This window comes from Pleurodeles waltl, chromosome 6, assembly GCF_031143425.1.
Source record: "Pleurodeles waltl isolate 20211129_DDA chromosome 6, aPleWal1.hap1.20221129, whole genome shotgun sequence".
Lineage (NCBI taxonomy): Eukaryota > Metazoa > Chordata > Amphibia > Caudata > Salamandridae > Pleurodeles > Pleurodeles waltl.
Window position 1 is genome coordinate 563786569 of NC_090445.1, and position 22696 is coordinate 563809264.

At 43.5% G+C, this 22696-nt stretch overlaps 1 protein-coding gene across 1 annotated transcript in view; it reads right to left on the bottom strand.

Annotated features, from left to right (window-relative positions):
* The window catches only part of SIKE1 (suppressor of IKBKE 1), a 137395-nt gene that overhangs the window by 65596 nt on the left and 49103 nt on the right, over nt 1-22696 (bottom strand). The window contains exon 4 of the mRNA XM_069238745.1: nt 16438-16580. Within this exon, the coding sequence (XP_069094846.1) occupies nt 16438-16580 (143 nt within the window). The remainder of the gene's footprint in view (nt 1-16437; nt 16581-22696) is intronic.

The following is a 22696-nucleotide window of genomic DNA, read 5'->3' on the forward strand; positions in this document are numbered from 1 at the left end:
TACTTTGTAATGTAAATGAGAGAAACAGATGAGATCTGAGCAACCACGATTTCCATGAGGAGTCAATTGTGTCATGCGCTCGGTTGCTCAGTCATCCCTGCTCTTGGGTGGAGATGAGGCACTGCTAGTTCGCGGATTAGGCCGACAGGTGTCGCCTTTAGTGGGTTCAGAGTCCCCCACAGAGCAAGTGATTCTGCCGCCCAAGTCCAGTAGTCTCATTAGAATAATGAGAACCTACGCGACAGCAGTAGCCATAAAACTGTGCTTCTCAAACTTCAATTGTCTTATAACGTAGGCCATAATGTCCCAGATTTTGAAAATTTCACAACTGCTATGGGTATCCCGATAGTATCAGACTGGGAAGGCAGGAGAACCAGCTTGCATTTTCTGTACGGCTAACAGACGGTCAGTGGCCCTGGCTGTATTGAGCGGCAGGTCAGCTGCATTTTCGTCTGTTGATGGCAGCACATCACTGATGGATGCTATTTATGTTTGCGTTGCACGAAAACGAGGCTGTCCTATGCATCAGGTTTACTATTTTGGTGGTATACAGAATTTAAACATATAGAAGCCAAAGCAAATGTTGCACAAACAGCTAAAAGTAGGGCTCGACACCTAAGAAACATTGTTTGCAAGTCATCAGATTAGATCATTTGAAGTCCTGCATGAATTGGAGGGGTTATTGGTAGGCCAGTTTTTGGCTCAAATGATTAAAGCTTTGTGGAGATAGCTAAGAAGTGCTGGTGCATGTTACTTAGCAAGAAATACAGACCATGGAAGGGGCTGGAAGGCTATAACTTGGTTATACCATGCCACTACCAAAAAACACAAAGATGAACCTCACACTGCTGAAGGTTAGATGGAAAACAGACTTGCATACACAGTGGAGATGGGTAATGGGAGAAAATATTGGAGCATCCAGCCTTTGTCTCTAGGAATGCAAAATTTACACTGATTCAGTATAAAATTCTCTATAGTGTGCATCTAACAACACACAGACTACATCAAATCTTTCCCCTAAATATATGCCCCAGAATTGGCAATGCTAATGCTGGCCTATTAGGCATGTATGTTTTGGCATTGCACTGAACTAAGCACACTCTTGCAGGAAGTTACAGATGTTTTGTCTGAAATTACTGGGAAAACAGGGTGGTTTCAATTAAAAAGGTGCATCCTTGGACTTAGGAGCAGACCCAGGGATGTAAAGATGGAATCCAGAATCAAAGTCTCGGCCTTATTGTTACTGCTGCGACACATAGCCATGGTCTGGAAATCTATATACCCCCCCCATGATTAAAGAGGTTGTAGGAAATAATCTCTTTATGCATGACCACCCACCGTTTTTGGACTAATGCTGCTTGTTTTTCAGCTCTGTTGTGCGCAGGGTCCTGCTTTCCAGGCCCCAGTGTGTGTGCTCTGATCCTCAAAGTTTGTGTGCAATTGGCTAATACCGGGCTGGCTAGTTAACTTACCCATAAGTCCCTAATATAAGGGAGCAGAGGTACCCAGGGCTAGTAAGTTATATGTCACTAGTGGACAGCAGCACTCAATGGTGCCACCAATACAGTGGCAAAGGTGAAAACGTGACTCTAGCTATGCCACTGCAGCCTAGTCAGGCAATATTAAAAGTGCCATCTTGACCTTGCAAAATAAACTCTTTTGCCATGTCAAAACTTTCCTTTTTAATGTTAGTAAGCCACCCCTAAGAAAAGCCTTAGTAGCCCAATAGGCATGGTGTTTGATATTGAAAAGAATGGACATTTGTTCCTTTATGGTTTAAAATGCCCTGACAGTGATAACACAGAATTGCCGCTTTCCCTGTGGCAAGTCTGGTGGTCCCAACTGGGAGTTTCATTAGCCAATGTGCAGAGTGCTAATTTCCATTTTGGACCCCTAAAGATATTATTTCAAGGTATCAAATTAATCGTTACATTAAACCGAGCTCATTGCTGAGATCGAATTTAAGGTAACTTAATAGAAGTGACTTGAGAAAGTCACCACATTGTTACCCAGACCTCTGGTTGCCTTTCCTGTCTATCTGCAGCAGTTGTCACCAGAGTCAACATGCTGTCTCCTCACCCCCGCTACAAAGTGGAAAGAGCTCCTAGGAACAGGGAACAAACAGAGTTGTTGGTGGGAGGAGATGTGTCCTCCTCCAGCAGAATACTTGGCGGTGGCCAGAGATGGCCCAGCGTCAAAAAGGCTACTGCCTCAGTAAAGCAAATGGCACTTACACCTCGACAGGCCTGGTCCTTTGTGTAGGCAGACAGGCTGGCATCTCCTCCAGAGGGAAAAACCTCATTGCAGAACCAGATTTCCAGGAGGAGGGCCGCATTAAGCTGGGTACATTCCAGGCTGTGCCCAGGGCTCCTCGCAAAGACAGAAGGTTTGTGCCATTTTAGATTTGGGTAGAAAGAGGTAACCTGAGACTGTAGTCCTCAGATCAATACTGGACTGGAGAGAAGACAGAAGAATGACTGCCCTGCTGCTTCCTGCTTCAGAAAAGAGAGGCTGCGGCTGCACCAAAGACTGTACTGCACCTGCTGCACCAGAGAGACCAGGAAAGGGGACGGTGCCTGCTGTGCCCACTCGTGGAAAAGACCTCCACTTGTGCCAAGACTGAAGAGGTGACTCCAAGGGCTAGTTGGCTATCGTCCTGTTAAGCTTCAGGACCACAAAAAGCTAAGGAACCCTGCACTTGAGAGCCCAGCTGCCCAAAAACGTCTGGTTGCCACTGGATGCTGAAATGCCTGCTGGGAGACAGAGTCCTGACCTTCCTGAGATGTCCCCAGTTCTTGAGACCCATAGCCAAAATCAAAGACAACCATGGTCCCCACAAAGTAAAGATTTACTTACCTGTAAGCAACCACTGAGACTGCTGTAGCCAGAGACTAATTGACCAGTAATGCTTGGACTGGTGTCAACTGCTGTAACATTGGGGATTCCAGAGAGGCCCCAAGGAACACTCACAATATCTCTTCAACATCTGGAGCAGCCTGTATCCCCAGCATCAGGACCACTTCTTTGCTGGCCCGCAGGAAATGAAAAAAGTGCACTGAAGACCCTGAGACTGCTGGACTGAGCAGGTGTCTGCCTCTCAAGACTTAATTGGTATCAGTGACTGGCCATCAACCTGCTATGTCCCATCCAGGTGAAGATAAGTAGCCATTCTAAACAAATGGCTACTACCTAATAAACCACTTACCATTTCCTAAAAGCAATTTGATGGAAACAAGGTGAACCTTTATCCAGATTTCCACACTGCAGTGCAGGAAGCACGGAGGAAGTTTTCACCTGTCAAACAGAAATTACGATAACCTACCATTCGTTATGCAATGTTATATCCAGCACACCTCTGCATTTCCTTGCAGGGCAAAGAACACTTCTTTACGAGCCCACAACTGATCACTGACTTCATATGTCACCACTCAATACGTGCTTCCCCAGCGAAACCTCCTTCCACATCCTCCAGGCCCTCTTCCCCGATGTCAGAACTGGGCTGACTCTGAAACAATTATGGAGCCAGTACCCTACGACGAATCTGTCCTCATAGGCAGCACCTATGGCCTGTTCACTTAGTGACAGATTTGATGGACATTATTAATAAAGTAGAAGGTCTAACATTTAATGAACATAATCAACTTCTGGTGACACTTGATATTGAAGATGTCTACACAAACATACCCCAAGATGAGGCTATTGAGGTGATCAGATAGGTTGTAGAATGAAAATGTCACTTACCCAGTGTACATCTGTTCGTGGCATCAGTCGCAGTAGATTCGCATGTTCTGCAATAGCTCGCCATCTGGTGTTGGGCCGGAGTGTTACAAGTTGTTTTTGTTCGAAGAAGTCTTTCGAGTCACGGGACCGAGTGACTCCTCCTTTTGTCTCCATTGCGCATGGGCGTCGACTCCATCTTCGATTGTTTTTCCCCGCAGAGGGTGAGGTAGGAGTTGAATTGTAGTAATAGTGCCCATGCAATGGAGTGACTAAGTATGCACCTATTTAAGGTTGAGATGATACATATATAAATAATTGAAGGTAACTTCCAAACTGCTACAGGCTCCCGGGGAGGCGGGTGGGCACATGCGAATCTACTGCGACTGATGCCACGAACAGATGTACACTGGGTAAGTGACATTTTCAGTTCGATGGCATCTGTCGCTGTAGATACGCATGTTCTGCATAGACTAGTAAGCAGTTATTTCCCCAAAAGCGGTGGATCAGCCTGTAGGAGTGGAAGTAGTCTGAAATAATGTTCTTAATACGGCTTGACCTACTGTGGCTTGTTGTGCGGATAACACGTCTACACAGTAGTGCTTGGTGAATGTGTGAGGCGTAGACCATGTGGCTGCCTTACATATTTCTTGCATTGGGATGTTTCCTAGAAAGGCCATGGTAGCACCTTTCTTTCTGGTTGAGTGTGCCCTTGGTGTAATGGGCAGCTGTCGTTTAGCTTTAAGGTAGCAGATTTGGATGCATTTAACTATCCATCTGGCTATACCTTGTTTTGATATTGGGTTTCCTGCATGAGGTTTTTGAAATGCAATAAATAGTTGTTTAGTCTTTCTGATGTTTTTTGTTCTGTCAATGTAATACATTAATGCTCTTTTGACATCTAATGTATGTAGTGCCCTTTCAGCTACGGTATCTGGCTGTGGAAAAAACACTGGAAGTTCCACTGTTTGATTTAGATGGAACGGTGAAATAACCTTTGGCAAAAATTTAGGATTGGTCCTTAGGACGACTTTATTTTTGTGTAGTTGTATAAAAGGTTCCTGTATTGTAAACGCCTGAATCTCGCTTACTCTTCTTAGGGAAGTAATGGCGATGAGAAATGCCACCTTCCAGGTTAGGAACTGTATGTCGCAGGAGTGCATGGGTTCAAAAGGTGGACCCATAAGTCTAGTTAGGACAACATTTAGGTTCCATGAAGGAACAGGTGGTGTTCTTGGTGGTATAATTCTCCTAAGGCCCTCCATGAATGCTTTAATGACTGGTATCTTATATAGGGAAGTTGAATAGGTAGTCTGCAGGTATGCAGATATTGCTGCAAGGTGTATTTTAATGGAAGAGAAAGCTAGGTTAGATTTTTGTAAGTGAAGCAAGTAACCCACTACATGTTCTGGAGTTGTGTGTAATGGTTGTATTTGATTAATATGGCAGTAGCAAACAAACCTCTTCCATTTACTTGCATAGCAGTGCCTGGTGGATGGCCTTCTGGCTTGTTTTATGACTTCCATACATTCTTGGGTAAGTTGTAAGTGCCCGAATTCTAGGATTTCAGGAGCCAGATTGCTAGATTCAGCGATGCTGGATCTGGGTGTCTGATCTTTTGGTTGTGCTGTGTCAACAGATCTGGCCTGTTGGGCAATTTGATGCAGGGTACCACTGATAGGTCTAGCAGCGTTGTGTACCAGGGTTGCCTTGCCCAAGTTGGTGCTATCAATATGAGTTTGAGTTTGCTTTGACTGAGTTTGTTTACCAGGTAAGGAAGGAGAGGGAGAGGAGGAAAAGCGTAAGCAAATATCCCTGACCAGTTCATCCATAGGGCATTGCCTTGGGATTGTTCGTGTGGGTATCTGGATGCGAAGTTTTGGCATTTTGCGTTCTCCCTTGTCGCAAACAAGTCTATCTGAGGTGTTCCCCAGAGTTTGAAATAAGTGTTCAGAATTTGGGGGTGAATTTCCCATTCGTGGACCTGTTGGTGATCTCGAGAGAGATTGTCTGCGAGTTGATTTTGGATCCCTGGTATAAATTGTGCTATTAGGCGAATTTGGTTGTGAATTGCCCAACGCCAAATCTTTTGTGCTAGCAGGCTTAACTGCGTGGAGTGCGTCCCCCCCTGCTTGTTTAGATAATACATTGTTGTCATGTTGTCTGTTTTGACGAGAATGTATTTGTGAACTATTATTGGTTGGAAAGCTTTTAGTGCTTGAAAAACTGCTAGAAGTTCTAGGTGATTGATATGCAGTTTTGTTTGATGTACGTTCCATTGTCCTTGTATGCTGTGTTGATCGAGGTGTGCTCCCCACCCTGTCATGGAAGCATCTGTTGTTATTACGTATTGTGGCACTGGGTCTTGGAAAGGCCGCCCCTTGTTTAAATTTATGTTGTTCCACCACAGAAGCGAGAGGTAAGTTTGGCGGTCTATTAACACCAGATCTAGAAGGTGACCCTGTGCTTGAGACCACTGTGATGCTAGGCATTGTTGTAAGGGCCTCATGTGCAGTCTTGCGTTTGGGACAATGGCTATGCATGAAGACATCATGCCTAGGAGTTGTAATACCATCTTTGCTTGTATCTTTTGTGTTGGATACATGCGTTGTATGATGGTGTTGAAATTTAGAATTCTTTGTGGACTTGGAGTGGCTACTCCCTTTGATGTGTCTATTATGGCTCCTAGGTATTGTTGTACCTTGCGCGGCAGAATGTTGGATTTTGTAAAGTTGACGGTGAACCCGAGTTTGAAGAGGGTTTGTATGATCTGATTTGTGTGATTTGAGCACTCTATGAACGAATGGGCCTTGATTAGCCAGTCGTCCAAATATGGGAACACATGTATTTGCTGCCTTCTTATGTGTGCAGCGACTACCGCTAGACATTTGGTAAAGACTCTTGGTGCGGTTGTTAATCCGAAAGGCAGTACCTTGAATTGGTAATGTATTCCTTTGAATACAAACCTTAGGTATTTCCTGTGCGATGGGTGTATTGGTATATGGAAATAAGCATCCTTGAGGTCTAAAGTTGCCATGTAGTCGTGTAGTTTTAGCAATGGCAATACTTCTTGTAGTGTGACCATGTGGAAGTGGTCTGATTTGATGAAAGTGTTCACTACTCTGAGGTCTAGGATTGGTTTCAGCGTTTTGTCCTTCTTTGGTATCAGAAAGTACAGTGAGTAAACTCCTGTGTTTATTTGTGTGTTTGGCACTAATTCGATTGCATTCTTTTGCAATAGTGCCTGCACTTCTATCTCCAGGAGATTGGAATGGTGTGTTGTTAAATTTTGTGCTTTTGGTGGTATGTTTGGAGGGAATTGTAGAAATTCTATGCAATAACCATGTTGGATAATTGCTAGAACCCAAGTGTCTGTAGTGATTTCCTCCCATGCTTTGTAATAATGACCTATTCTTCCCCCCACTGGTGTTGTGTGGAGGGGGTGAGTGACATGTGAGTCACTGTTTAGTAGTAGGGGTTTTGGGGCTCTGAAATCTTCCTCTATTTCTAGGGAATTGCCCTCCTCTATATTGTCCCCGAAAACCTCCTCTATACTGTCCCTGGTAACTGGACGGTGTTGCTTGTGAGGTGCTGGCTTGTGTGCTTTGACCCCGAAACCCCCCTCGAAAGGGCGTTTTACGGAATGTGCTGTAATTCCCTCTGCTCTGCGGGGAGTAGAGTGCGCCCATGGCTTTGGCAGTGTCCGTATCTTTTTTGAGTTTCTCAATCGCTGTGTCCACTTCTGGACCGAACAGTTCTTTTTCATTAAAAGGCATATTGAGAACTGCTTGTTGAATCTCTGGTTTAAATCCAGACGTTCGGAGCCATGCATGCCTTCTGATAGTTACAGATGTATTAATTGTCCGTGCAGCTGTATCTGCAGCGTCCATGGAGGAGCGGATCTGGTTGTTGGAAATGGTCTGTCCCTCCTCAACCACTTGTTTTGCCCTATTTTGTAAGTCCTTGGGCAGATGTTCAATGAGATGTTGCATCTCGTCCCAGTGGGCTCTGTCATAGCGCGCAAGTAGTGCCTGGGAGTTCGCGATGCGCCACTGGTTTGCAGCTTGTGCTGCAACTCTTTTACCAGCTGCATCGAACTTGCGGCTTTCTTTATCTGGGGGTGGTGCATCTCCAGATGTGTGAGAGTTGGCCCTTTTCCTAGCTGCTCCTACAACGACAGAGTCTGGTGGCAGCTGTGTAGTGATGAAAACCGGGTCTGTAGGAGGCGCCTTATACTTTTTTTCCACCCTTGGTGTGATTGCCCTACTTTTGACCGGCTCCTTAAAGATGTCTTTTGCGTGCCGGAGCATACCAGGGAGCATAGGCAGGCTTTGGTATGAGCTGTGGGTGGAGGAGAGTGTGTTGAATAAAAAATCATCCTCGACCTGTTCTGAGTGGAGGCTTACGTTGTGAAATTGTGCTGCTCTAGCCACCACTTGAGAATACGCGGTGCTGTCTTCTGGTGGAGATGGCTTCGTAGGGTATGCCTCCGGACTGTTATCTGACACTGGGGCGTCGTATAGGTCCCATGCGTCCTGATCTTGGTCACCCTGGCTCATGGTGGTGTGAGCTGGGGAGTGTGATGGGGTTTGTGCTGGTGAGACGTTAATCACGGGCGGAGGAGAGGGTGGTGGGGTAACTCTTTTCACCACTTTTGGTTGTGGTGTCTGTTCAGTCTGGAACTCCAACCTTCTCTTTCTCCTAATGGGGGGAAGGGTGCTTATTTTTCCTGTCCCCTGCTGTATGAAGATACGCTTTTGCGTATGGTCCACATCAGTTGCTTGTAGCTCTTCCTCAAACCTATGCTTTTGCATTTGGGAGGTTAGCGAGTGCTCTTCTGTATAAGAGCCTGAAGCTGGGTCGCTTGCAGTTTGTTTCGGTATCGAAACCCTGTCTGCGTGTTTTTTCGGCTCTGAGGTGACTTTTTTCTTTTTCGGGGCCGAAACCTCTCGGCGTCGATCTGCTTCGGTGCCGCTGTCTCGGCGTCGAGCCGTGTCCACACCGGCATCTCGGTGTCGAGGCTTGTCTCCAGCACTTTCTCGGTCCCGAGAAGGCTGCGTGCCGGTGTCTCGACCGGAGTCGGACGACCTCGGCACTGTTTGGGCCTTTTTCGGTGCCGACGGTCGGTCACCGAATTTATGGGTGGAGCCATGGCCGGATGGCAGTGGCGTCCCCTGGGCCTTGTAAATGTTTCTCTGTGTGGTTTTCGACGTCTTACTCACGGTTTGTGTATCGTCGAATCCTTCGGAGTCTGAGTCTTGGATCGAGAAGGTACCTTCCTCTTCCTGTTCCTCGAACTCCCGTTGGGCTGTCGGTGCGGACGCCATCTGAAGTCTTCTGGCTCGACGGTCTCGGAGTGTTTTTCGGGACCGGAACGCACGACAGGCCTCGCAGGTGTCTTCGCTGTGCTCAGGTGACAGGCACAGGTTGCAGACCAAGTGTTGGTCTGTGTAGGGGTATTTATTGTGGCATTTGGGGCAGAAACGGAACGGGGTCCGTTCCATCGGCGTTCTTCAGCACGCGGTCGGGCCGACCAGGCCCCGACGGGGGATCGAAAAACTACCCCGAAGGGCACCGGAGCTCTTCGATCTTCGATGCGGTGTGGAATCTAAGTACGCCGATCCCGAACGCAACAATACCGACGAAAATCTTCTGAAATTAGCTAATTTTCCGTTCCGAAACTCGGAGCGACAGGAACACGTCCGAACCCGATGGCGGAAAAAAAAACAATCGAAGATGGAGTCGACGCCCATGCGCAATGGAGACAAAAGGAGGAGTCACTCGGTCCCGTGACTCGAAAGACTTCTTCGAACAAAAACAACTTGTAACACTCCGGCCCAACACCAGATGGCGAGCTATTGCAGAACATGCGTATCTACAGCGACAGATGCCATCGAACACAAGATTACCTCCGATTAATATTCCTACAGAATTTATAATTGCTCTAGCCACCCTCTGTTTAATTTTTTTTTTTTAATGTACAAAGAGACCATGTACTGATAAACGAAGGGAGTTGCCATGGGCTGCAGCTTTGCACCGGAGATAGCAAATCTGGTAATGGATTTAAAAAAAAAAAAAAAAGAAATGGGTGTGTGAAAATTCTAATCCCTTCAGAAATAATATCATAAAATGGTTTAGATATATATAGGATATATTAATCATCTGGGAATGAGATAAGACAGTTTTGGCAGCTTTTCAAGAATGACTAAACCAACGCACGTTAGACTTTAAGTTCACGCTGACTTGTGATGTTAAGACAATTAATTTTTTAGATTTATGGATTATATCAAAAGGAGGTTGTTTAGATGTGAGCTTATATTAAAAAAAAACGACTGATCACAACACTTTGTTGCACTTTTCTAGTGGCCATCCTAGAACACTGAAAGAAAATTTGCCTTATGGCCAGTTTCTCCATATTAGGTGGAACTGTACCAATAAAGATGACTATTTGGAAAATGCGACTGAGTTGGTGAATAAACTGGTTAATAGAGGTTACCCGAAAAACTAGTAAAAGCAGCATCAAACATGGTTTACACCTACAGAAACTTTACTGATTCACAGACAACGGATGAAAGACACCCCTTTGACCTCTCTCTACATATAGTCCCAAAGCAAACAAAATAGGATCTATTACTGAAAGAAATTGGAGAATCCTAAGCAGATTGGACATTGAGAAACCTTTGTTTGCTTTTAAAAAGCACTGCATTTACCTGAACATTGGATTAAAGAAGTTTATCCTGTAGAAAAGAGAAAATACCTTAGAATGATGTTGCAGCTCCCTCCCTTACAGGGTCATTATAAATGTAAAAACTGCATTGCATGTCACTTTACAAGTATGAAATAATGTTGAATGGACAAATACATCAGCAAACATGTTTTTCTAATTGTAACACCAAAAATGTGATTTATTGCATCAAGTGCCCCTGTGAGCTCATATGCATTGGACAAACATCACAGCCAGTAAAAAACAGAATTCTGCAACACAGATCAAGAATCAAATGTGTAATAAGAGGCACGCCACTGGTGGAACACTACAGTGAACTTAATCACAAAACAGATGATATCTGGTGGACAGTACTTCAGGTAGTATATGCCAAAAGAAATGGACGATATATATCCTCAAGTCTGGCTAGAATGGAGGTAAGATTAATTGAAAAACATGGAACAGTAAGACATGGCCTAAATGACCTGGATGAAATGTGGGCCTTGATTTAGAGGGAATCATGTTTATCTATACCTTCTGATACTAGACTAATGTATTTTGTATTCACTATCTTGCAGACGGTTCTTATGTTGTATTTCAAAGATTGGTCTCAGCAACTTCACCCAGAACAATGTTCCCTCCTCTTTTTTTTCTTTTTTTTTCCGATAATGATATGAACACACGTGTAAATAAGACATCTTTTGTTTTTAGAGAGTATATTCTTTTTGGGAGAGTATACATTGTTTGAGAGTATAAGATTTGAAAATATTTCAGGGAATACTCTCGCTTTGAACAGAGAAAGTTTCCTTTCTTCGTAATAGTTGCCGAAAAAATTAGGCAATGCCCTGATAAGCGTGAAGTTCATAAGAAGTGCCTCAGGTTATATATATTAAAAATGATAGGCGCTCCTAGCCCTCCTCCTGACAAAGCATAGAATTGCCTGCAGAGGGGAAACAGAGAGAGCGCCGACATTTAATAAATGGATGTCCAATCTCATGTATTGAGAAGATAAGCTACCTCTATATGCTGAATATTTGCCTCCTCGATCTCAACCCAGAGACATTTTGGACCCAATGAGTAATTATCTGTTGACTCAAGCACAGGAGATGGAAGATCGAATTCAGCCTAGAACCCCAGACTGATCTGTATACTTGCTAACTAAACACCTATATATTCCTGCATGTCTTTTTATGTTATGAATCGTCAATTTGTATAACGATACTGCTATGTGATATGAATACCGCTATGCAAACTTATGCAGGATTTATATATCCCAAATGATGTCGCACAATACAGGGTATATGTAATATTGATTACAGCTATCTTGGTACTAGCAAAATGGATGAGGACCACCAGTGGGTGGATGGATGGCACGAGATGCAGGAACTAGTATTGGTCCCGCATATACTGAACTGTAAGCATATATGATGATGCACTCTGAATTGTGTTGTTATTGTTCACTAATGGAAAAGTCAATAAACAAAGATAAAAAATAACTTTTTTTTATTTATTTACAATGTTCCATATACTTTATCAGGGGGAGACTCCACAGTCATGGTAGAGATTTCCTCATGGTGAACTATAGAGTAAAAACAAAGTCTATTTAACTCAAAAGTTAATATTACAAATACTTTTGTACAAAAAATTAATGTAAATTCACTTTATTTTAAATGTGGAACAAAATTAAAACTGCTACAGCAAATTAACTTCATTTTGAAATAATTCTTTAATTAATGGAATGTATATTAAATTAAAATTATTTTTCGACAGCTTAAACTAAAACATAAATTCCCTCCTAAAAAAGTGATGTAAAGGATCAATTAAAATCATTTTAGTTAAGTTTTAATAAAACGTATTGTTACATTTCTTTTTCAATCCAAATAGGTTATTAAAATGTTATAATTAAACAGGAAACGTACTATTTTAATATTTTTGGTAACATTAAAATATATTTATTGATATTGTTAACTATTCAAAATAATTTAACGTTATTTCCAATTAGGTTTTATTTTAATTCCCTACCACCTTTATTTTCTATGGGAGGATGTTGCAATGCTAGTGGTTGGCCATGGGTGGTACTCGACTTACCACTGAGTTTTTAAAAATATTTTTAGGAGTAACTTACACTCGGATTTTGATAATAGTTAAAAGCGTAAATTACCTTTGAGAACCAGGTCCTATGTGTTAGTGTTCTAAGTAATGGGAAAATTCTTGAGAAGGAAGCATAGATGCTCTTGTTATGAGCAAAGTTAAGACAAGGATAACCTGAAGTATGTGGTAACAGATGAGAATTACAACGCTTACTAGGTCTGCCCTTCACCCTGTCCATGCTAGAGGTGTAGAACTTTATTGACGTTCAGCTTCACTGCGTTTTCTTTATATCTTAAATCAGTTTCGTTTGGCTGACAGCTCCATCTGTGAGCAAACCTTGAAAGACAGACTTGTGTCAAGAACTTATACTTAGACCCACACGAGGATCCTGTTCTGCCTACTGAAATGTGAAATTCCATTTGTGACTTCAGTGGTGTCTTTTATTCTTATTACCATTTCTGTAATGATTGAACCTATGGGTATCGAAGAGTTTCTCATCACTGCTAAAATTAAACCATTATTCCAAACTGAAAGATTGCTGTGCTGCTTAAAACATAAGCCAGCAGGAGTAATAGAGGAAAAAGATATTTGGTGTTATACGCTGCTCGAAAGGGCAAAGTAGAAATGGCAGATTACTTACTACAGGGGCCGAGCTAAAATGTGAGATACAATCAAATGTTTTTATGTCTTACCTACAAGACTGTTCCCATGGGGAGCAGGGTCAAGATTGATTTGCATATAGCTGGGTCCAAACTGGGGTGGCATGGTGAGCAGAAGAACGTTGGATTTAACTATGTTCACCCTAAGTGGCCAGGGTATGCCCAGACGTGGGTCCCTTGATCACTGTGCCATTTGATTCAAGCTAGCCTGGCTGATGAGGGGCGATACCCCAAAACCGGTCCCAGGATGCTTATTTCCTGTTCAGGGAGAACCTTGCCTAGCAGTCCGTTTGGACTGTTCGCATGGGGAGCAGGGTCAAGTATGAATTGCATATGGCTAAGTCCAAACTGGGGTGGCATGGTGAGTAGAAGAACAATGGATTTAACTCAGATCTGTGACTGGGGGTGAGTATCTGAAAAGTTTCAGCACTCCTCCCATCATCCTGCTGTGTTGCTTACCTACAAGACCCTACAAGCATTTGCTTTCCACTTGTGTTCATCTCCCCCGTGGCTCTCGTATTGCTCTGTCTCTCTTTCTCCTATCTCAAGACGGCTTAGTTTTTAATGTACTCCACCCCACTCATTCCCTGTTGCTTCTACCTGTCCTCTGTGGACCTCCATTCTCTCTTTCAAAAAAATAAAATAAAACATTCTTTTGGGAGGAGAGGCAGCAAATGACTTCTTCGACTTAAAAAAGGTATTTGTCCCTAGTGACATTACATTTATCTATTTACTGATCCATTTGGGCTGGTGAATAAAAAAAATAAAAAATAAAAATAAAAAAAAGAAATGGCACCCACGTCATTTAGTAGGTGCACGCATACATCCTTACACCATCTTAATGTTTGCCCACTGTGGTACAGCGTTGCCATCAAATTATTTTTGCTGATGGTGTACACCATCAAAAATCAGCATCAGAAAAGCCAATAGGGTCAAATGTGGGATGTACTGGCTTTGTTAATGCTTGTTTCAAATACGTTTCCTACTCCATATTTATTGTTTAAAGAATACTCAACAACCCTATGTGTTCTTATGTGAACAATACCTAAAATAAATTGGCACATTTTCTGCTTCTTTGTCATGGTTACTTTTGCTCAAAGTGAAGGTTTGCACTCACTAAATACTGCTTTCGATTTCTGGTTTTCCTTTGGATCAGATGGGTGGCAATTGCTGCTGCAGCATTATTTATTAGAGAAATTAAGAAATGTTGCTAGTATAGATTGCACAGTCTTCTTTGTGTAATGAATTGTCTATGTGTATAGATTGTTTTATTTTAACACCTGTTTTCAATAGGATCTTATTAATTTTATGATATTGGAATTTTAACTTGAGTGGTTGTAAATTTCTGTTATTTAAGTCGACGGCGATGTCTAGATAAAGGTAAATAAACAAATAGCTAAATTTTTCTAAAAGATGTTACCAGGATTCTGAATCGTTACCTCTAACTTAATAGGTGGGGTACCTTTCTGGTCATACCAGTGCTCATCTAGCCTCCTCCTCTCCCACCTACTGCCATGCTGTGTATGTTGAAGTTATGTGTGTAGGACCTCCCTAGTTAGTTATATGCCCTAACTTTACTTAAAATCTTTTGTCACAGACTATCTCAACCTCAAAACTGCTGCAGTGAATCAATATTACAACTGCTATTTTGTCTAAACTATTTTACGCATGGTCCACCCGCCATATTTAGATGTTGCCAGTACCATAGACGAAAGACTGCATTTGAATCGCCTTCTCTGCCAAGAAATACCGTCAGCGTCAATGGTGGGAAAAGTAAAAGGGGATGCCGGCGGGACCGCAGCCACATTTCCCACCATTTAGATTTAGATGTGCCTTACCACCATGGGGATGTGATGGTCTGATCGCCACTTCTTAGTTGGCGGATTGGGGGAGGAAAGGTTGTGAAAACTCACCTTTTCTCCATTTTCAACCCCGTCTTCAACTGGACACCACTTCACAACACCTGTCATAGTTGCTGCCACCAACCCACTGAGAAAACACAACTCCACCCTCCCCCACATTCAAAGGACTACAGGGTAGGGTCGCCGCATTTCCAGTGTATGATTGCCAGGGTACAAGTTGTGGGGACCCCTGGAGACATATACAAGTCACAGTAATTTTGTTTTTAATCACTGTGACATGCATATTCCAGGGACATGGGTGGGTCAGACACGGGTGGGGACACAACACATATCACACACATATACAACTGTCATTATAGTGCCAGTATTCACTGGCAACTAAATGCTGGCACCACAATGACTGTACATTCACACCTGTCAACTGTGTCCATGTGTGCACATTGCCATGGGACCTGTACCTGTCATGTTGTGTTGCAAGTTGTGTGTGCGAGTCAGTACGTGAATGTGTGTATGCAATGAGATTGGCTGGTTGAGGTGGGGGTACCAGGTGTGGTGATGTGGTTGTGTCTGTATGTGTGCCACTTGCATGTGAGACTGATATTGTTGTGTATGTTGTGTTGCCATGAATTACATTCAGGTGAGTTTTGCTGTTGTGTGGCTGTCGTCGTTGTGATGTGTGTAGTTGTGCGTGAGTGTGTTTGTGTAGCTGAATGTATAACTGTGTTTCTTGTTATGGTTAAGTGGTGTGTGGGTGCAGTGTCAATGATGTGTGTATGTTGTGACAGATGTTTCTCAATGTGTGTTTTTGGCATGTACAAGTTGTGTTGTGTCAGACTGGCAATAGATAATTGTGTGTATGTGTTGTATAGTGCGGGGGTACCCCATGGCTAAGGGATAGTGTGTCACTTACCTCCCTTACATAACCACTACCATTGTACGAGGGCCATTGAGTCCCACTGCCGACAACCAACTACCGTCATTCAATCCTCTTGCAGAAATGTAACACCTAATACGGCGGAGCAGAAAACCCGCTGATGTGATGGTATTTTCGGGGCCATGTCTGCCAACATCTAAATCAGGCCCTTATTCATTACGTAGCTCCAGAGGCTCTTTATTTACAGAACTTGCATGTCTGTAAACCTAAGCTATGTAAATATATTATAAGCAAGTTAAAAAAATAAAATAAAGGTGGGTAAAAGAAATCTCAAATCCTTTAAAAAGGCAACATGTGTTATGGAGTCAATTAGCAATGGATATAATCCACTCACAGATGTTTTAGAAATATACAAATTACCATCTCACAAATACAAGATGAACATAAAATACATGCATACCTTGAATATCTCCACACCTAGATGCAGATGGGAAATAAATATTAGACAACAAACTTAGTGATTGTCCTTACCGCTGAATACATCTGATGGACTTCCATCACAGGTTCGGTTTCATCTTCATTTCTGGGTGTCATTAGATTTAACATGTGTTTCCTGTACTTGCTCATGATAAGTTCCAAAGCATACTGGTGCTCCTCTAGAGACAACCACAATTCTGTTTAAAAAGTAATTATTGTTGCTTTTTAAATAGGGGATTAAACCAACATTTGTAACCACAAGCAAAATGTGATGAGGATTTGATTCAAAGTACTGATCTGTCTAAACCCAATGTAATAATGTCATGCACCATGCAGTTCCATCCAGGGGAAAAAAGTTTAACAAGGAAAAGGACAAAAAAAGGATGTGTTTTCCCATTTTACCTGTTTGTTTGGCATAAATCCATTCAGTAGTTTTTTTTTAGATATTGATACTTGCAAAAGGTGCCAGATGGGCTTGAGGGAGTTAATTTCTGTATATCTTACATTTTAATTTTTTGACAAATGTACCTGACTGAGGAAGGGGGATCAAAGCCATTTTATGTTATCCAAAAAAAGAAATTGCAGTTTTATACAAAATCTAAATTTTTGTGAAGTGAAATAAATTCCACAGCAAAGGGACGGAGTCACTTTGAGAAATCCTTGACCTTCAAATAGGATCACTTTCTGAGTAAAGCTCTACTGTCGTGCCAAGTATGGTGCAAATCCGTTCAGCTGTTTAGGCTGCAGACATGACTAAAATGTCCTGGGGCTAAAATGGGAAATCACTGTTTTTTTCCAAGCCTTCCCCCATTTAAATGTTTTCACATGGAGGGGTCTGAGTAAGTGGACTGCCAAGACGTCTTCATATCTGACCACGGGGTTAAAGTTCTAGTCAACTAAAAAAATGCCTTTTCAGTAAAAAAATCAGAACTGTCTGAACCATAAAAGCACTGTGACTATGACCACTGTGTAATTTATGTCATGGTAGTAAAAATCGACGTGGTCCAAAAATACTTTATGTATAGTAACTGTACTTATACACGCACATTCACACATTTATCAGTACAGTGCAAATGTCGCAAGTAGAGAGAAACCGACAAGAGAATAACACTATTTAGTGACTCACAGACTATATGTTACAATTAATTTACACATGCAAACAACTTCATAATATCCAGGAGAAGGCAATATAGTTTAATTGTACTGCAAATATTTAATCCTTTAGATCCTGGCTTAATTAAATACATTTGCTAAATAAATGTAGATTATAAATGTCCCAGCGCAAACCATTTATACAGACTTGCAGAGTGTAATATGCTATTTATTATCATTTAAGGCAGGATAGGGCATCAAGACCCCACTTGAGGTTTCGTATCTCGTGAGTCATGGCCCCTCTCCATACTCAACAATGGTAATACATTAACAGACAAAGCGCACCAACAAATAATTCAGATATCTATCTATATCAATATACCTATATACATACACACAAACACACACACACACACACACACACTACAGGTTGCCTGATTTTGATCAATTACTTGTTTTGTAGTGTCTGAACTTCACTTTGGTATCTTAAAATAAGACTCAGTGAGGAATTGAGGATTACATTATTACATTACCTATGTTATAAATAAAATAAAAAGTATAAAAAAGCATTTGCGAGGCAATAGGTCTCGCATTTGCTTGAGTAAGAGCTATTGGCATTGTAAATGCATAACTGGACTTTTCTTGCCACATAAATTGGTCAACCTTCGGCATAATTTGGTTCCCTCTGCCACATAATTCCAGTCGTCCTGCATAAAACTAAAGCACTTCCATTTACCTTCTTCCTCTATCTGCAGCAAAAATAAAAATATTGCCATTATTTATTATATTGTAGTATCTTGAATCTAATGCTCAGAAGAGCCTTTATCCCTTGGTCCCGTCTCTAGTAGGATTCATGCCCCACCCCTTTTAACTTTCAATGTGAAAACCTAGTGGAAAGGACTGGATTGCCATGCAATCTGAATACCTTTTTGACCCACTTACAGGCACTTTAAGAAGCATACCCTGCCTGTACCCTCAAATCAAGAACTTTTTTACTGGCCTGTCAAACACCCAGAAGCAATTCAGTTCAAAGTATTTTCCCTCTTCAAGGGTAAGCTACACACATTTACACACAAAACATCCTGGAAACTGCAAACACTCATAGGTAAAGCAGCATTAGGTAAACCTGAAATATACACAGCAGTGAAATTGCTCACATAAATTACATTAACATTTTTTCCATTCATTGTTCAAAAATCGATCCGTGTTTCTGCATGTAATGTTAAGGACATAGATAGAAGTCCCATTTCAATGTTCTTTTCTAATTACCACCAAGTCTGAGAATCGGAAAGGCCCACCCATTTAATGTCCTGATGAAAACACTAAAGCAAATGGAGAAAACATGTTTTGGAAGGTTATGCAGGTATTTAGAACAAGATAATCGTCATCTTTTGTGAACAGCGCCCACAAGCAAAATAAAAAAATTTAAAAAACTGCGTAAAGTGAGAAAAGATGATTTGGCAAAATAAAAGAAAGTTAGCTGTATAAAATAAAACTTTGCAATTTTGTTTGTCCTGCTGGGCATGTTTTTGCCCGTCACAATCCTTCTGTTTGCAGGGGATTAGAAGTTAAAAAGAACAAAATAGTACCTCAATCACATCAGAATCAGCGGACCGGCAATGATTAAGTCGAATCAAAAGTGCTTAATCCCTGCTCCACTCAAAAAACTGAAATGATGTCAGGACTGTAGTGACGAATATAAGGTTGTAAAGAAAGGTGTCATGCAAGCCAACAAATGGTAAGCGACAGGCAGACTCCGAGCCCTTCACTGTACGCAACAGAGGCTCACAAGTGAGACGCTAGGGCATGCACTCGCAGCCTTGACCCTAAAAAGGGGGAGTAGGTGACACAGAAGTAAAGTATTTAGTACTGCTATAAACACAAGCTGTATCGCTTGCCAAATTGAAGGTAAACAGGTCTGTAATCTTTTAGATACATGACACTTCAATCAAGGATTTGTAAAGCGCAGCTAATCTCCCATAGGGTCTCAAGGCGCTGAATGAAGGGGTGCTGCTCAGTCGAAGAGCCAGGTCTTGAAGTGCTTCCTGCACTGCTTCAGTGATGCGGTCTGCCTGAGCTTGAGGGGAAGTGTGCTCCATGTCCCCACTGCTAGGTAGGAGAAGGATCTTCCTCCTGTTGTACTTTTCCGGATCTTGGGGACGGCTGCAAGGGTGAGCTGGGAGGAACGGAGACATCTGTTGGGTATACAGAAGGAGAGGCGGTGGTTGTGGTATGCTGGTCCTATGTTGCGCAGTGCCCTGAAGGTGTGGAACAGGAGTTTGTATATAATGCGCTTGTTGACTGGGAGCCAGTGTAAGTCTCTGAGGTGGGAGGAGAGTCAGCTGTGTCGGGGGATGTCCAGGGTGAGTCTGGCTGCTGCATTCTGGACTTGTTGTAGTCTTGATTGAAGTTTCTTGGTAATGCTGGCATAGAGTGCGTTGTCATAGTCCAATTTGCTGGTGATGAGTGTCTGTATATGATATAGCCACCCACAAAACACTGGCTGTCTCTCGAACTTGTTAAAAAGGGAATCTTAAAACCATTTGACTCAGTACTGGCTGTTTTCTTTGCTTTGCCATAGTCCAGTTTGCTGGTGATGAGTGCATGTATATGATATAGCCACCCACACAACACTGGCTGTCTCTCGAACTTGTTAAAAAGGGAATCTGAAAACCATTTGATTCAGTACTGGCTGTTTTCTTTGCTTTTATAGTCCAAGTAAGTTACTGGATTGGTCATTGAGTCATAGCAACACAAAACAAGCACTGGCGAAGCAAATAGGTCATGCGTTTTTTTAAATAAAACATTGAAAAAATCTACAGTGAAAATAAAAAACAAAAAAGCACTGCTTTCTGTATCCAATGCATCTGAAATATTTTCAATGTTTATTTTATGTCATCCTAGTGCTAAAATTTAAAGCTCAATGCTTCACAACATCCATAGGTTGCTAAAAGGGTTTTTTGGGAAACTGAGAAGGATAGTGATGGTTCTAACTCTCATATTAATGAGCTGCAGGTTTTTGTAGTAAGGGTTTATAAGGCCAGGCCAAACACCAGGCCTACATGAAACCTGGGATAACTAGTAGCTTGTCAGACTGATCTAAGGGTTCTTCCAGGAGCCTAAAAGCTTTGGCTGAGAAGAGGGGAAATAAACAGGTTTATGGCATAACACTAAGGCCTTGAAAATTTGAAAAGGCACCATCTTTTTTGCTGGGGTGATAGGCTGTGATGTCTGGCTTGCTTGGGGGATACTCAATCAATATTCTTAGTGTCTATGCCTCTCCAGGGGCTCGTGAACAGTTCTTGGCATCCCTTGGGGAGGTGGTGACGGGACTTCCACCGGGACTGACCGTGATGGGAGGGGATTTTAACTCTGCCGTGGACCCTGAGGTTGAGATCACTGGGCCCCCGTCCTCGTGCTGCAGAGTGGGGGCATCTGGACTGCGCAGATTGATGGAGGGTCTGGGTCTCTGCGATGTGTGGCAGGTTTGGCATCCCCATTTGCGGCAGTATACCCATACATTGGCAGTGCACCACACTCATGCACAAATTGATCTCTTTCTCGCACCTGCTCTCGACGTGCCCCGAATCTCGGGAGTGGAGATTCTTTCTCATGGGGTATCATGCGCTGCTTCTCCTTCGTCTGGATGGGTTGAGCGTGGACCGATATGGTGTCTCAACACCTGGTACCTGCAGGACAGCGAGTATGCTCAGGCACCAGGTGATAGGCTCTCCGAATTTGTTACCTTTAACATGGGATCCGTGGCATCGCCGGGCATTATTTGGGAGGCCTGTAAGGCCACTGTCAGGGGTCACGCCAGGCAGCTCCTCCGGGCACAGGAGCACGCACGCAATCAAAAAATATCGGTGTTCGAGGTGAGGGTGGAGAGCCATGTTGCAAAGTCGGCGGGTGTAGCGGTCACGCTGCAGTTGGCCTTGGTCCAAGAGGAGATTAAACATATGGCCCGAGTATACAGGTGGGGGGACAAAAATGGCAAGCTCCTGCACTGGATTGCCACTAGACCATTGGCGGACAGGGTTGTCCCGGAGATCGTTGATGGTTCAGGTGCTATCTCTCGGACTACGGGCGAGATTGTGCAGAGTTTTGCACCTATTATTGGAACCTCTATGAGGAGCGACCTAGGCCTCCCGCTGAGATCGAGGCCCCATTGTTGAAGGAGGTGACTCTCCCCACAGTTTCTGACATGGAGAGGCGCGAACTTGACGAGCCTCTCAGCCTAGAGGAGGTCGAGGCAGCAAAAGCGGAGCTGGCAACGGGCAAGACACCCGGCCCCAACGGTTTCCCAGCCGAGTTTTACGCGAGGTTTCGGGACACTTTGGCCCCCCACCTCCTAGCTATGTACGAGGAGGCTGAAAAAACAGGGGGCTTCCCCCCAGGCTTGGATCAAGCTACTATAGTGGTGATCCCAAAGACTAGCCCCCCCCTCACGGGACTGTTTGGCATACTGCCCCATATCACTTTTTAATACGGAACTCAAGATCTTTTCTACGGTATTGGCCCTGAGATCGAAGAGGGTGCTGCCCTCGTTGGTTCACCCTGATCAGTGCGGTTTTATGCCTGCTAGAAGCCCCCAGGCACTGTATTCGGCGACTGCATGTGGCTCTGGCTCACAGGGCCCTTCTAACCTCTCCCCTGGCGCTTCTGCTAGTGGACTTTGAAAAGGCATTCGACACAGCAGACTGGTCATACCTACGCCGCGTCCTTGCGAAGGCTGGGCTCGGGCCGCAGTTCCGTGCATTAGTGTGCCTCCTTTACTCCAATCCATCAGCCCGTGTGCAGGTCAACGGGGCGGTCTCGGAACAGTTCCCCATCCGCAGGGGTACCCGCCAGGGATGCCCCCTCTCCCCGTTCCTATTCGGCTGGGCGATGGAGCTGCTGGCGAAGCTAATTCGGGAGGATCCCCTGGTCAAGGGATGGTCGTGGCCTACCGGGAGGGAGGACCTTATTGCGTCATACGCAGAGGACGTACTCCTGTTCCTGGCCAACATGGCCAGCGGTGGACCCAGGCTGCTGCGGTTGCTGGGACTGTTTGCGTCAGCTTTAATAGTTAACCCTAGTAAATCTTTATTGATCCCGCTCAGTCATTCCGGGACTGCTACGATTGGCAGCACACTATTCCTATCAGGCGAAACAGCTTCCGGTACTTGGGAATACAAATAGCGATGTTGCCGGAGCTGGCATGGGCTCTGAATGTCAAGCC